Here is a 14,129-nt window from a genome sequence, read left to right on the forward strand (position 1 = left end):
ACTCTCCTAGTTAGGAAGCAGTTTAACAGTAAGAGTAAGATTGACTGAGGTGTTGGAAGAGGAAGGACGCAATATGAAATCATCATCTAGCAAGGGAGGAGTGGGAATGGAATAGGGAAATGTATACTTGCCAGGCAGCACCGAGGGCTCATTAAGGTAAGAGCCATTAACATAAAGTGACAGTAGTCAGCATTGGTCTGGGTTTTTGTTCAAACACGTTTAGCTACATAGTTTCAGGCACAGGGTAGGTGAAGCATTAGGTGTAGGGTTGGGGTTTTATTAGGCAACTAAGACATTGAAAGAAAGTGCAAGGAAGATGAGGGTATACACAAAGCAGTGATTATGATAAATCTTAGCATCTAAGCTGGGTAAGGAGGAGATGGGTTTATGAGTGGAGTAAGAGGCTGTGAAAAGGTGGTAGGATCAGTGGATCAAAGGTCCCAATCACCAGAGGACAAATTCCAGAGGGAACGAGCTAAAGAAATAAGAGGCATGGGCTTCCCTTGTGGTGCAGTGATTGAGAGTCCGCCTGCCAATGCAGGGGACACAGGTTCGTGCCCCGGTCTGGGAAGATCCCACATGCCACGGAGCGGCTGGGCCTGTGAGCCATGTCCGCTGAACCTGCGCGTCCGGAGCCTGTGCTCCGCAACGGGAGAGGCCACAACAGTGAGAGGCCCGCATACCACAAATAATAATAATAAAATAAAATAAAAACGGCAGTGGTTAGAGAATGGGCTGCATGAAATTGAGATTGTGGCATAGTCCTGAAGAGCAAGGGGAGATGCTCTGTCCCGTGATCAGGGGACACCAATGATAGAAATGGAGTCAGTGCCTTCGCCCACTTGTCTGTCCAAAGTCCTGCCTTTGTGGGGGTGCAAAGTTAGTTTTTATAGGATTTCCTAGGCATAGTAAGAGAGGTTTTGTGGTACTGAGAGAGTGTTTTGGCAGGGGGAGAATTTAGTATATTCTCAAATATCCACTGTGACCCAGGTTCCCTTTCTTGCCACTCAGGTCCCAGGATGGAGTCAGCCATCAATGTCAGGAGTGTTCAGGGAACAGAAAGTGGGCAGCTGAGAGTTTGGACCTGGAAGCAAATATTTGTTGAGTGAGTGTATGTGTAACATGTACACAGCTCTTTGTGACTTCCCTTGGCAAGCTCCCACTTATCTTTTAGGCTCTACTCAGATTCTTATCTCCAGCCCCAATAAACTGCTCTCTTTTTAGTGCTTTTTTTCCTTCAAGTGTAGCACTTATTACATCATATTTTAACTCATCTGTTTATAGGTAGGTTCTTAAGATACACTGGGCTCCTCAAGGGCCGGGGACATGGCTTGGTCACCACTGCACATCCAGCACCTAGGCAGCACAAATACTTGTTGAGTGGATGGATAGGGTCTATCTGTTGTGCTAATCACATAGGAATCATTTTGTAGATCTGACTCTGGGACTATGTAAATGTTGTACACACTTACAAAATAAAATTAAATGAAAGATTAGAAACAAGTACTCTCCGAATATCAAATCAAAATGGAAACAAATGAACTGAACTATGTATCAAGTTGGTGATTTAATAACCCAGAGAATTATTTCAACTGACTTGAAAAAAATGAAATCTGACTATGGTACATATATCCTGAGGACAAAGAACTACAATGAAATCTTAAACTGTTTTTTGCAATCATATTGCTAGTAATAAAACTGGTATTACTATTCTGAAACTATTTTGTATATAATACCATAATATATATGGATAAAACAAGTTAAAAATATTTATTGTCATTAAGAACCAAGATTTTCGGGCTTCCCTGGTGGTGCAGTGGTTGAGAGTCCTCCTGCCGATGCAGGGGACACGGGTTCGTGCCCCGGTCTGGGAGGATCCCACGTGCCGCGGAGCGGCTGGGCCCATGAGCCATGGCCGCTGAGTCTGCGCGTCCGGAGACTGTGCTCCGCAACGGGAGAGGCCACAGCAGTGAGAGGCCCGCATACCGCAAAAAATAAAAAAAATTTCAAAAAAAAAAAAAAGAACCAAGATTTTCAACATAAAAGGGATATCATAGAAAAATCAAAATTTTAAGGAAAAACTCAATTCTAAACTTGGCTTGGTAATATCAGCATAAAGTCATAATGTATTTTCAATTTGAAAAGTTATTTTCCCAACCTAAAAGTCTAGAATCAATGACCAGCTCAGTAGCGATGAGTACCCTTAATGCCCAGATTGTAGTTTTTAAATCCATTGCCCATTCAAAGGAACCAGAGCTCTTTAGAGAAATGGCTGATTCCAGGACTGGGGCAGGATATATGCAAGGTGAACATAGAAAATCTTGTCATTACAACAAGGAATGTACCAAACACAAGTGGGTCATGTCAAAGCAACTCAGGAGCCAACTTGAAGGGGTTCCCACTAGTCAAAGATGGGATAATTTGAGCGTCAATAAGAATAAAAGAGGCAACAGATGGAAACATAGCAAATAAATTCGAATCTGTGAATTCAAATATTGTCCTTTGGAGCTTGCTAGGGAACCAACTCATTGTTCTCACTTAAAAAAAAAGAAATCAAGCATTAATCCAGCCGTCCTACATGAACTCTATTTCTGGGTAAGCAAATATTTGATGATGGACAAGTTCTTAAACACTAGCTAAAGCAGAAAGAATTATAGAATTAGAATGTCACCATTTCTATCTCCTAATGAAATAACCAATCTGGTCAACAATATTTAATTTCTGGTAAAACCATTAAGTGACAACTAACAGGAATTTTATAATGCCAGATGAGGCAGGCAGAGCCGACCCACTGGTCAGCCTCAACATCACTAACAAGGAAACAACCAGACATTCTGTGCCTCCCGATGCGACGTGATAAGAAAAACACAAAACCTTTGAAAAGTACCTTTGCCAAAGAGTAGAACTTGACTACAGTAAGTACAGGGGACAGAGGAATATGCTGAACAATGCCTCATTGGTGCAGTTAGTAAACTCCAGAAAGTGGGAGATTCTACCGGATAAAGGCCCTGATTTGTGTAACAGATAAGTTGTGGGAGAGGGTAATCCAGTAATCTCTGGATTCAGAGTCTTAGAGACGTGCCATCCAAATGTCACGCGTGGACTGTACTTGGATCATGATTCAAACAAATCAACTGTGAAAAAGAGACAGAAACGCTAAGCACTGATTGGACATTTGGTGATATTAAGGAATTGTTTAAAATTTCAGGTGTGATAATAAAACAGATATAGTCTTTAATTTTTAGAAATCATAAAAAAATCCCTACAGGCCTCTCTTCCCCTTCTAAGGGAGAGATGATCCGACATGAAAGCATCCCAAGAGGCATTTCAATCCACAGCGTCCTTACGTAGCACGAGGTCTCCACTCTGGGCAGGGCCCAGCCCCCCAGAGGATGCCTGCTCTTGTTCTGATGAATAATGTGTCCTTTCGGCTTCCTAGTGATCTCTTGTGGGAACCCCGGGACTCCAAGCAATGCCCGAGTCATGTTCAGCGATGGCCTGGTTTTCTCCAGCTCCATCGTCTATGAGTGTCGGGAAGGCTACTACGCCACAGGCCTGCTCAGCCGGCACTGCTCGGTCAATGGCACCTGGACAGGCAGCGACCCGGAATGCATAGGTGAGAACCTCTGGGCTCCATGGCAAATGGTGGCCAAGGCAATCGGGCTTCTCCGTGCCAAAGAAGAAGGCTGTCTGGAAGAGACTGGGAAGGCTGGCTGACATGGTGGGACTTGACCCTGAATGAGAATCATACAAATAGCCTCCACTTACTGGGCACATGGTATGCGACAGCCAGTGAGCTAAGTGCTTTGTTTCACATGCATCACATCTTCTGATTCTCACCACAACCCCATGAAGTAGGTACTGTTAGCTCTACTTTATGTATGAGACAACTGAAGCTCAGAGAGGTTGAGAATATATAATTATTTGCTATCTCTCAGACTCTAGCCAGTTCCTTGGGCTTTCTTTTTCTCTTTTAGGGCAAACCCCCAGTGTTCAGCCTGATTCTCTTTCCACCTTAAAGCTGCTGCCATCTACCATCTTTGTTAGTTCCTTCTCTCCCTTGGACCCATCCCCACCCCAGCTTGGCTCCCCTTTCTTGCTTCTCTTAAGGGCATCTCCAGACCCTTTTCCTTGAAAAGCAAATCACTGTGGGGCCCAGATGGAAGGAAGTGATAAGATAAGGGAATCTGACAACATTCTCCCTTTCAAAATCCTAGCTGTGATTTCAGGCTCCATTTGAAATCCCCTGTCAAGTTCACTTTTGTTCTGAGGCCAGAGCTCACCAAACCCCACCCTCACTTGATACCATAACATCGGTATGACCACTGCATCGGTCACAAGACCCTGCTCCTAGGCCACTGGACCCACAGAGGTGTCCTGGGCAGAAGAGCAGGCAGTAAGATGCCCCTTCTGGCGACAAATTGTCTTATGTGGTCCGTCCGCACATCTTAAGCTCTTCAGCCTGGAAACGTCCCTCTCCTCGGACCCCAGCCTCATTTATGAAGCGAGCCGTCTGGATACTTCCTCTTAGAGGTGTGGGCTTTAAATGAAAAAGATGGGTTTCCCAGCCCAGGTTGCTGGGGTGCGTAAGGATGGTGCGGGCAAGGATGGGGGGTGTAGGACAGCCTTTGCAAGCAGACTTGGCTGCGGGGACTTAGAATGGATGGTGCCCGACTAGGAACCGGGGAGGGGACAGGACACCCCTACCCTGACAGCTTTCCTTCCCAGACACGTGCAGGGAGTGATAGGGATGGCGTTGGGGTGCTGGGGAGGGGGGGCCTGTGCTCAGAGTGAACAATGCTCTATCTCCTCATCCTAGTCATAAACTGTGGCGACCCTGGGATTCCAGCCAATGGCCTCCGGCTGGGCAGTGACTTCAGGTACAACAAAACTGTGACCTACCAGTGCATCCCTGGCTACATGATGGAGTCACATAGGGTGTCCGTGCTGAGCTGCACCAAGGACCGGACGTGGAACGGCACCAAGCCGGTCTGCAAAGGTGTGTCTGGGGGCTTCGGATGCGGACACAGGGTCAGAGAAGGTACAAAAGTCTTGAACATCTAGAAGGGAGGGTGTGATGAGGCAGAGCCCTAACATCTTATCGGGGGGTGTGCACGGTGAGGAGTGGTCCCTGAACATCTGCAGGGAGGGAGCGGGAAGGTCCTGGGCCTTGAACATTGAGGGCAGGGCCGTGCAGAGAGGAGTGGGTTGTCCTAAGGTGCAAAAAGAACAAGCTCCCAAAGGAAGAGGGGGCGTTCCTGCTTCCTGCCGCTTAGCCCAGACTCCCGGCAGGCACAGGGAGCCAGTGATGTCAGTGCCGGCGGCCAACAGGGCCTCGTTTCCCCCGGGGCAGCCCCAGCACTCAGCCTGCTTTGGTCTCCCCCAGCTATCATGTGCAAACCGCCTCAGCTCATCCCCAACGGGAAAGTGGTGGGGTCCGACTTCATGTGGGGCTCAAGCGTGACGTATGCCTGCCTGGAGGGGTACCAGCTCTCTCTGCCTGCGGTGCTCACCTGCGAGGGAAACGGGTCCTGGACTGGAGAGCTGCCTCAGTGTTTCCGTAAGTCGCTCACGGGGGCCTCCGAGGCATCCCATCTGCTGGCTCCATCCTCTTCCCTCCTCTGCTGCTCTGCTTCCAGAGCTCTGCTGCTAGGAGGCCTAGAATGGAGGTTCCCGGCCCCAAATCAGGGAGGAGCTTTGTCAAAGACACTATTAAAGAAGGAAGGGATTTTAAAGGAAGAATATGAGACTATCTTAATTGAGCCCTGGCTCCTCTCACCGTGTGGAGTCACAGTGGAAGGAAATTAAGCCAGAGATAAGGGAGGTGTTTCTTAACCTGAAAGGTTGTTAACTGGATGAGCTAGAACCCAAAGCTGGGGTGATAGACAGGAAAGCAGGGCAGTGCTAGAAACATGCCTGTCTTCAAGGAAAATACCCTGCACAGAAGAGATGCTGGGGCCCTTGTGATTTTCTGGTGAGAGAGTTATTTCTGACCTACCTGGCCCGATTGTGTCTCAAAGAGCCTCAAGTCCACGCCAGGGCTCATTTCTTACCGAGTCCCCCAGAGAAGCAGGTTCCAGGTCACTTTTTCTTGCCTTACCCCATAATCTGGCTCTGGAACTTGGACAAACAGTAGGACCTATTTTTTCTTTCTACTTGGCATTTATCTAATGCTGCAGAAAACTATCAACTACACATGACACTGTTTGGGGACCTCTGAAAATTTACTTCAGTTTGGGAAATTTCAGCAGAGACAAGGGCCAGTAAAAGCGGACACAGGAAAGGCAGCATGTGGTGTGTGGTTAACCCCTTAGACCTTCGTATTCCTCCAGGGAAATATTAGGAAGAGAGCAAGGCTCCAGGTTGGGTCTGGACTCAGAAACCTTGCTTTTTGTCTTGAGAAATAGCTGGATTGCTTTCTAACAATGAATGATGGTTATTGTTAAAAAAAACCCCAAAACTGTACTATGTCCAAAAATACAAAGAAGAATGAACCCTCATTGAACCCTCACTTCCCAAAGATAGCCATAGTTAGGCTTGTCATACTTCCACACAATCACTATGCATTTTTGCATGCATAGCAGTATGTATGCAATTTTCTATAAATGGTATTGAATCGTGCTCTTCACAACTTGTATTCATTCACAGGCCATCAGCCCCTTGCTCTATCAATACATACTAATCTATACATCATCATTTTTAATGGCTTTAAAGAATTCCCTTGTTATATATGCCATAACTGGTTTAATCTTCTCCTACTGGTGATGAAGTTGGGTTTCTCCAACTTAATCATGTTAGAAGCAGTTCTGCAATATATAGCCTCGATAGTAGCATTTCTTTATGCCTGTGTTGAAGTCCTAGGAGTGATGATTCTGGGCCAACTGGTGTGCACGCTATACATTTTGACGCATGTTGCCAAACTGTCTTCTAGAAACGGTGTCCCAGTTTACGCTCCCACCAGCAGTTGATGAGAAGATTTCTTGACTCACACCCTCACTACCAGTTGATTTTTGCCAATATTCTTAATATTTACCAGCCTGAGGAGTTTTAAAAGATATCTCATTGTTTTAATTGGCATCATATTGCTTCTTAGCCAAACTGAGCTGTTCTGTGTCATCCACCCGTATTTCTTATTCTTTGAGTTGCCTCTTCCTGGGTGTGGTGACTTCCAATTGGCTCAGCCTTTAACTGGCTTCTGATTGCTCCATCCAGACTCCGCAGCTTCCAGGGCCAGGCTTCCATCTGATCTCGCATCTGACTGTGAACCTCATGACTCTATGTAAAGACATACACACACACCATAGCATAAAGAAGGTTCCTCACGCTTGAAGTGATGTCTTGGGGAACTTGGCCTTCCACAGTCAGTTTTTAAAGATACTCTCTGCTGATCCGAATGAAATGGGCACACTCAGATACTGCTCACTGCAGGGTAAATACACAGTCCACGGAAAGACATTTGGCAATACGCATCAAGAGCTGCGAACACACTCAAGCCCTTAAGGATGGTAAGTTCACTCCTAGAGAATTCCCCTAAGAAAATAATACAAGTTAAAGAAAAGCCATAAGTAACTTTATAATAATAGAAAATGCCTAATGTGAGGGTTAGGATAATCATGTTACACCATCTCCTTGCAAATTTACATAGCCAATAAGTGATACTGATGTCATAAACACGGGAAATGTGTACAGAACGTCAAGTGAACAAAGCAAAGGTGACAGCACCTGGACATCAGGTTTGCAGCCATGCACAAGTTTCCATACAACTGAACAAACGCTAGAAGGGAATGAGCACAAAAATGAACAAAATATTTTGGGTAGTACGATGATAGTTTATTTTTTCTCCATGTTCTAGGCTTCCTGTAATGTTACTCTATTACATGGATATGGTTATTAATAAGCATTTGAATGTGGAAAGGAGAGGAAACACACAGCAGCGCTGAGGCAGGTGTAATCATTGACCCAGGGCTGCCCCACAGCCAGAGTTCAAGTGGAACCAAGAGGAAAGCAGTACAAGGACCAAAGGCTGGGTGGAGGTTAAGGGGGGCGAGCAGACTGAGTTATAGAAAGCAACTTGGACCTGCCCTTCTCCCTCGTCTTCCCAGCTGTGTTCTGCGGAGATCCTGGCGTCCCGGCCCGTGGCAGGAGAGAGGACCGAGGCTTCTCCTACAGGTCTTCTGTCTTCTTCTCCTGCCAGCCCCCTCTGGTGCTGGTGGGCTCTCCACGGAGGTTCTGCCAGTCAGATGGGACATGGAGTGGCACCCAGCCCAGCTGCATAGGTGAGAGGTGACCGGGAGCAGAGTGTCCCAGCTGGTGGGCATCCTTCTTTGGGGCCCGAGATGATGAATTTTCTTCCCTGTCTTCATCGATCTCATCTGCGAAAAGGGGCGAGCGCTCCCCTAAGCTACTTAGAACAGGAGGTGAAGTGGCCACAGCTCATGTGCTGCCAGAAATCATTGTCAGCCGGGGCATGACTCGGGGGGAGATTCCCAAGGGCAGGGAAGTCAGGGTGTGACTCCATCCTCGATCCCGCATCTGTTTCTCAGAGTGAGCAGGGGCGATGAAGGCTTCCCTGACCATGGTCTGTTTCCTTGTTTTGCCATCCAGACCCCACGCTGACCACGTGTGCAGACCCTGGCGTGCCACAGTTTGGGATACAGAACAATTCCCAGGGCTACCAGGTAACGAGGTCAACCGAGATCAGGCCTTTCTGCCTTCTGTCCTTGTCACTGTCATCAGTCTCAGAGGACTCAGGACAGCACTAGGGGGCATGAGACCTTGGAAGCTGGAGAGAGAAAGCAGCCTGCTTCTTCAAGCCAGGCTGCACAGGATGCCCCCTCAGAAACAGGCAGGCGTTTACACCAACCCGAGAAGCTGATGTGGAAGAACAGACTCGCGTGTAGCTCCACAGGCACTTCCCGGCAGCCCCTTGTGACTGGGGCAGGGACAGAAATGAGAGAGACAGATGGACCTTCTGTCCCCAGGGCACCCATACCCTACGGGGCTCAGACAGGGTGGCGGGAGCCAGCGAGTGCCACACGGGAGACAGTCTCCTGCCCAGTGGGCCCGTCCCAGCAGGATACAGGCTCCAGGGACACATCTCAGAATGCGCTTCAAAAGGAAAGGATATGGACAGCCTGGATGGGACCCTCTGAGCAGAAGGAAGCGGGAGAGTATGGGTGTGTTCAAGGCAGGACAATGAACCGAAGCCGCCAGTGTGCTCGGGGGATATCAGGGACTAAGCCGGAAATGGCGGGTTGGGATCTTACCTAGCAATGGGATTTATCAAATATTTACTGCCGTGAACTATTCTAGGCGCTAGGAATACAGTGGGAACAAGACAGGCCGAGCGCCTGCTCTATGGGAGTTCCCTGGCTGGGGACAATACACAAACAAGATCACTTCTGGGAGCGATAGGCACTACACACGGCATAATATAAAAGGGTGTGACGGGGGGGGGGGGGTTGCTGTTTAGCGGAGTGAGGGAAGAGGCCTCCTAAACTTGGACTGTGGCGCCCATGGTGGGAAGGGCCAGCCCTGTGCAGAGCTGGGTGGGCGTTCCCAGCAGAGGCAACGGCCAGGGCAGAGGAGTGCTCAGGCAGGGAACTTGGCAGGTTGCAGGACTGGAAAGCTGGCCAGCCAGCGGGTCAGGAACATAAAGAGAGAGGAGAAGGACGTGAAGCCAAAGAGCTAGGCTGCCACTGCCTTGTGAAGTTAAATATCCACACATCCTATGACCCAGAGTAAGCCACCCCAGAGACGCTCTCGTCCGTGTTACCAAGAAAGGAGAAAAATCCTGGTGTAGTCTCAGGATGGTTCATCACACAGCAGTGACAATTAAGGAACCATAGCTCCGGATGACTGTTAGAAACATAGTGTTGAACGTCAAAAGTGGTAGGATACTATTTCTAGACAGATTAAAACCAAGAAAAATTTATATTGTTTAGAGATATATGTAGGCATATGTGATAGAATTATTTTTTAGCCAAGCAAGGAAATGAAAAACACAAAATTCGGGCTTCCCTGGTGGCGCAGTGGTTGAGAGTCTGCCTGCCGATGCGGGGGACACGGGTTCGTGCCCCAGTCTGGGAAGATCCCACGTGCCTCGGAGCGGCTGGGCCCCTGAGCCATGGCCGCTGAGCCTGCGCGTCCGGAGCCTGTTGCTCCGCAACGGGAGAGGCCACAACAGTGAGAGGCCCGCGTACCGGGGGAAAAAAAAAAAAAAACACAAAATTCAAGAGACTGGTTTTCACCGAGGGGAGCTGAGGCGCAGGGCAGGGAAGGAGCACGCAGATGACAAACATGTCAATGATGTTCTAACCCTTAGGTTGAGTCGTGGGCTTCACTGCAGGTGTCCAGTTTATTATGATGATTCACGTCTGTATATGTGCCATATATTCTTTTCTATGCACCAAATATCACATAATAAATTTGGAAAAGAGAAGGGCATGGACCAGGTCATAGAGGGCCTTGAGACCATGATAAGCATTTTGGATTGTATTCTAAATGCCATAGGAAACCATTTGAAGGTGACTTAATCTGATCCATCGTTTGAACTATCACTCAGGACCCTGAGGAGAGGATGAACAATAGGGGTTAAGAATGGAAGCACTTAGACAAATAGGATATTATTGCAGCATCTTGAGAGAAAGATGAGGGTGGGACTGAGCCAGGGTAGCGACAGTGGACATAGAGAGACGTGAAGGGGTCGGGAGGTGTTTTGTTGGTAGAACCAAGAAGACTTCTTGAAGGATTGAATGGAGGGGTTGAAGGCAAGGGAGGAATGAAGGACGACTTGAAGTTTTTGACTTGCACAACTGGGTGGATAGGGGTACCATTTGCTGAACGAGGTGATGGGCGTGGAGGAAGGGAGTGGAAATTAGGTTTCACCTTGCGTTTCAGTTTGCTCCCAGAGGTAATAGAGACACGTGAGTGTTTTGAGCTGGGAAATAGTGTGATCCGAGTTGCAGTTTCAGAAGCTGATCAGGCAGCATGGTGCCGCACGGATTAGAGATGGAGAGATGGAGCTGGTGGCTGCAGGGAATGTCAGGTCAGACGGTGAGGGGCTAGTGGAGCAGAGGGAGGGATGCAGGGAGGGTAGCAATTCTGCTCAAGAGATGTTTTACAAAGCGTAGCTCCAGATTTTATAGGGGACATGTCCTAAAAGAATTTATAGATTCATGGAGGGAAGAGACACACACAGTAATATTCTACTTTGCACAATTCTTCACATTTCATAAAATGCTTTCAACTCTACCTCACATTTGAGTGTCACGACATTCCAGTGTAGTGTGGCAGGGCTGCTCATCCCAGCTCTACACAGGAAGGCTAAGGTGTAGAGAGTTTCGTGCAGCCTGGCATCCAGTGAGTAAACGTAGATACCAGAACTCAAACCCAGGGTCTTCTGTTGCTGGGTCAGACACTCAGCCCCCCGCAGCAGAATATGATATATCCCATGAGAGTGTTGATCTGGCCCAGGGAATTGGGTGAGGCCTTGTGGAAGAGGCATAACGTAAGCTGCCTCAAGGGATAAATAAGATTTAATCAGGCAGAGAAACAGAAGGGTCGGTAGGAGTAATGTCGTGGGAAAGTAAGCAGTCAGGTGACAGGTATGAAGCGTCGCTGGATGGAAGGTGATTGTGGGAACTTCGTCCTGGCCGCAGGTTGGAAGCACCGTGCTCTTCCGTTGTCAGAAAGGTTACCTGCTCCAGGGCTCCACCACCAGGACCTGTCTTCCCAACCTGACCTGGAGCGGAACCCCGCCCGACTGCGTCTGTGAGTGGAAATTTCGCCTACAGCCCAGACAACTCCTCCTGGCAACTCATAATCTCCCCCAGCTGGGCATCTAGGAGATGCTTGAGTGCTCTGAATGACAGAGAGCTCACAACTCCTCATTGGGACCAGTATTGGTCTCTTTGTACTCCTTACCCCTTGGAGCCCCACAGAAGATATTTACACACAGAAGCCTTTCTGATATTAGAAGGCAATTCCTATACCTTCACAAAGAAAAAGAAAGAAGTTTCCCATGGCAGCAAATACTAACAACTACAAGGCCTGCCCTCAGGATGGAAGATTTCAGGCTTTTGACCATAATTACTCCTTTTCCTTCAGGAAAATTGCTGCAGGTTTAGGTTCCCCCAGGGTTGACTGAGCCAATATCCCCACGATCTCCATCTTGGCCTCTCGTATAGACATCAAGGCTGGGGTGGGGCTGGGGCTGGGAAGGGGATGCTGGACCTGAAAGGGGCCCATAAGGGAAAGGAAGCGGGTGGCCCATCAAGGAGCAGGGGAGTGGTGGAGAGGCCTCCTGGAGACCCTCATCTCCCAGCAGCGTCTTCCCTGTCATCCAGCCCACCACTGCAAGCAGCCAGAGATGCCGACCCACGCCAACGTTGGGGCCCTGGACTTGCCCTCCATGGGCTACACGCTCATCTATTCCTGCCAGGAGGGCTTCTCCCTCAGGGGTGGCTCTGAGCACCGCACGTGCAAAGCAGACGGCAGCTGGACAGGCAAACCACCCGTCTGCCTGGGTGAGTGTGCCCCCTCGGTGAGCTTCTCCAGGGTGGGGGGGCAAAGGGGACCGCTGAGCTTGAGTGAAAGAGGGCCAAAGAGAAGAAAGAAATGTAATTTCCGGAAGCTGGAGGCTGCTTCTGGTCTTCTGAGGTGTTGAGTCTAGGAGATCAAACCAGAGTAGTCTAAGGAGCACAGGGTGAAGCCATCCCAAGTTTTACCTTGCTACCTTCTGCATGAGCTTAAACACTCTGCCCAGCGCTAAGGATACAGTGTCTAAGGATTACACTTAATCATCAGATGGAGAAAAGCTCTGTGTCCCACTAAACGGGAATAACACGTTATGCATATATGCCTATCATAACCCTGATAAAACAGTACCCACTCACAGATCCCTCCGGGTTACCGCAACGTCTTACACCTCCCTCCCCCTCTTCTTCATTCATTCCTTCTCTATTCATTGAGCATTATCACTGTGCGTGGCTGTGCTGGGCATGGGGGATGGGGAGGTGAAAGACACAAACCCTGCCCTAAAGGAGCTCACATTCAGCTGTGGAAGACACACACATTATCAGATGTAACAGTACCTTCAGGAACACAGAGATGCACTGAATGCTGTGGGGATGCTGGAAAAGGCACTAATTCAGCCTAAGGGGGAGGGGAGAATCAGGGAAGGCTTCCTGGAGAAGGTAATCTGAGTCCAGTCTTAAGTAAAGAATCCAGCAAGGATAAAGGATGGGTTTGGTGCTAGGATGGCATTCAGTAAGATGTCTCTTGCGGGTGCTGACCTCACCTCACCACATTCCGGGTATTGTTCTAAGTACTTCGTGTACTAACTCAATCCTTGCAGTCATCCTATGAGGCAGGTGTTACTCGTATCCTCATTTAATATATGAGGAAACTGACACACAGAGAGGTTAAGTAACTGCCCCAAGGTCACCAGCTGGTAAAGGGAGAGAGCTGAGATTCAAATCCTGCAGGTCTAACTTCAGAATGCTGTCCTGCCCCTCAGAGAGAGAAGGCTTCAGGTTCAGAGCCTTTATCAGAGCTAGAATTTAATGATGTATTTTCATTGTATGAATTGTTGTAAATTTCTTTTACTTAGGGAAAGTAATCTTTGTGTTCCACAAATGGTAGTGGTATAATTTTTCTTTTTTAGAGTACATTTAACTTTTAATTGTGGTAAAATATACAAAACATAATAGTTACCATTTTAACCATTTTAAAGTGTGCAATTCAATGGCATTAAGTACATTCACAATATTATGCAACCATCACCACTATCCATTTCCAGAATCTTCTCATCGTCCCAAACAAGAACTTGTACCCATTAAACAATAACTTTCCATTCCCCTTACTCTCCAGCTCCTAATAACCTCTATTGTATTTCCTATATCTATGAATTTGCTGATTCTAGGTACCTCATGTTAGTGGAATCACATGATATCTGTCCTTTTGTGTCTGGATTATTTCACTTAGCATAAGTTTTTCGAGGTTCATCCATGTTGTAACGTGTTATTACTTCATTCTTTTTTATGCCTGAATAATATTCTATTGATGGATATACCACCTTTTGTTTATCCATTTGTTCATTGATGAACATTTCAGTTGTTTCCACTTTG

The 14,129-nt window shown here is 47.8% G+C and overlaps 1 protein-coding gene across 1 annotated transcript in view; it reads left to right on the plus strand.

Moving 5' to 3' along the window:
* Nucleotides 1-14,129, plus strand: part of CSMD2 (CUB and Sushi multiple domains 2) — a 668,027-nt gene that overhangs the window by 640,478 nt on the left and 13,420 nt on the right. Inside the window, exons 58-64 of the mRNA XM_027109194.1 lie at nucleotides 3,440-3,616; nucleotides 4,820-4,999; nucleotides 5,387-5,560; nucleotides 8,103-8,276; nucleotides 8,605-8,678; nucleotides 11,661-11,772; nucleotides 12,348-12,527. Of these exons, the coding sequence (XP_026964995.1) occupies nucleotides 3,440-3,616; nucleotides 4,820-4,999; nucleotides 5,387-5,560; nucleotides 8,103-8,276; nucleotides 8,605-8,678; nucleotides 11,661-11,772; nucleotides 12,348-12,527 (1,071 nt within the window). The remainder of the gene's footprint in view (nucleotides 1-3,439; nucleotides 3,617-4,819; nucleotides 5,000-5,386; nucleotides 5,561-8,102; nucleotides 8,277-8,604; nucleotides 8,679-11,660; nucleotides 11,773-12,347; nucleotides 12,528-14,129) is intronic.

This window comes from Aethalodelphis obliquidens, unplaced genomic scaffold (genome assembly GCF_003676395.1).
Source record: "Aethalodelphis obliquidens isolate GAN/ISIS:26980383/991018 unplaced genomic scaffold, ASM367639v1 scaffold9, whole genome shotgun sequence".
Taxonomy (NCBI): domain Eukaryota; kingdom Metazoa; phylum Chordata; class Mammalia; order Artiodactyla; family Delphinidae; genus Aethalodelphis; species Aethalodelphis obliquidens.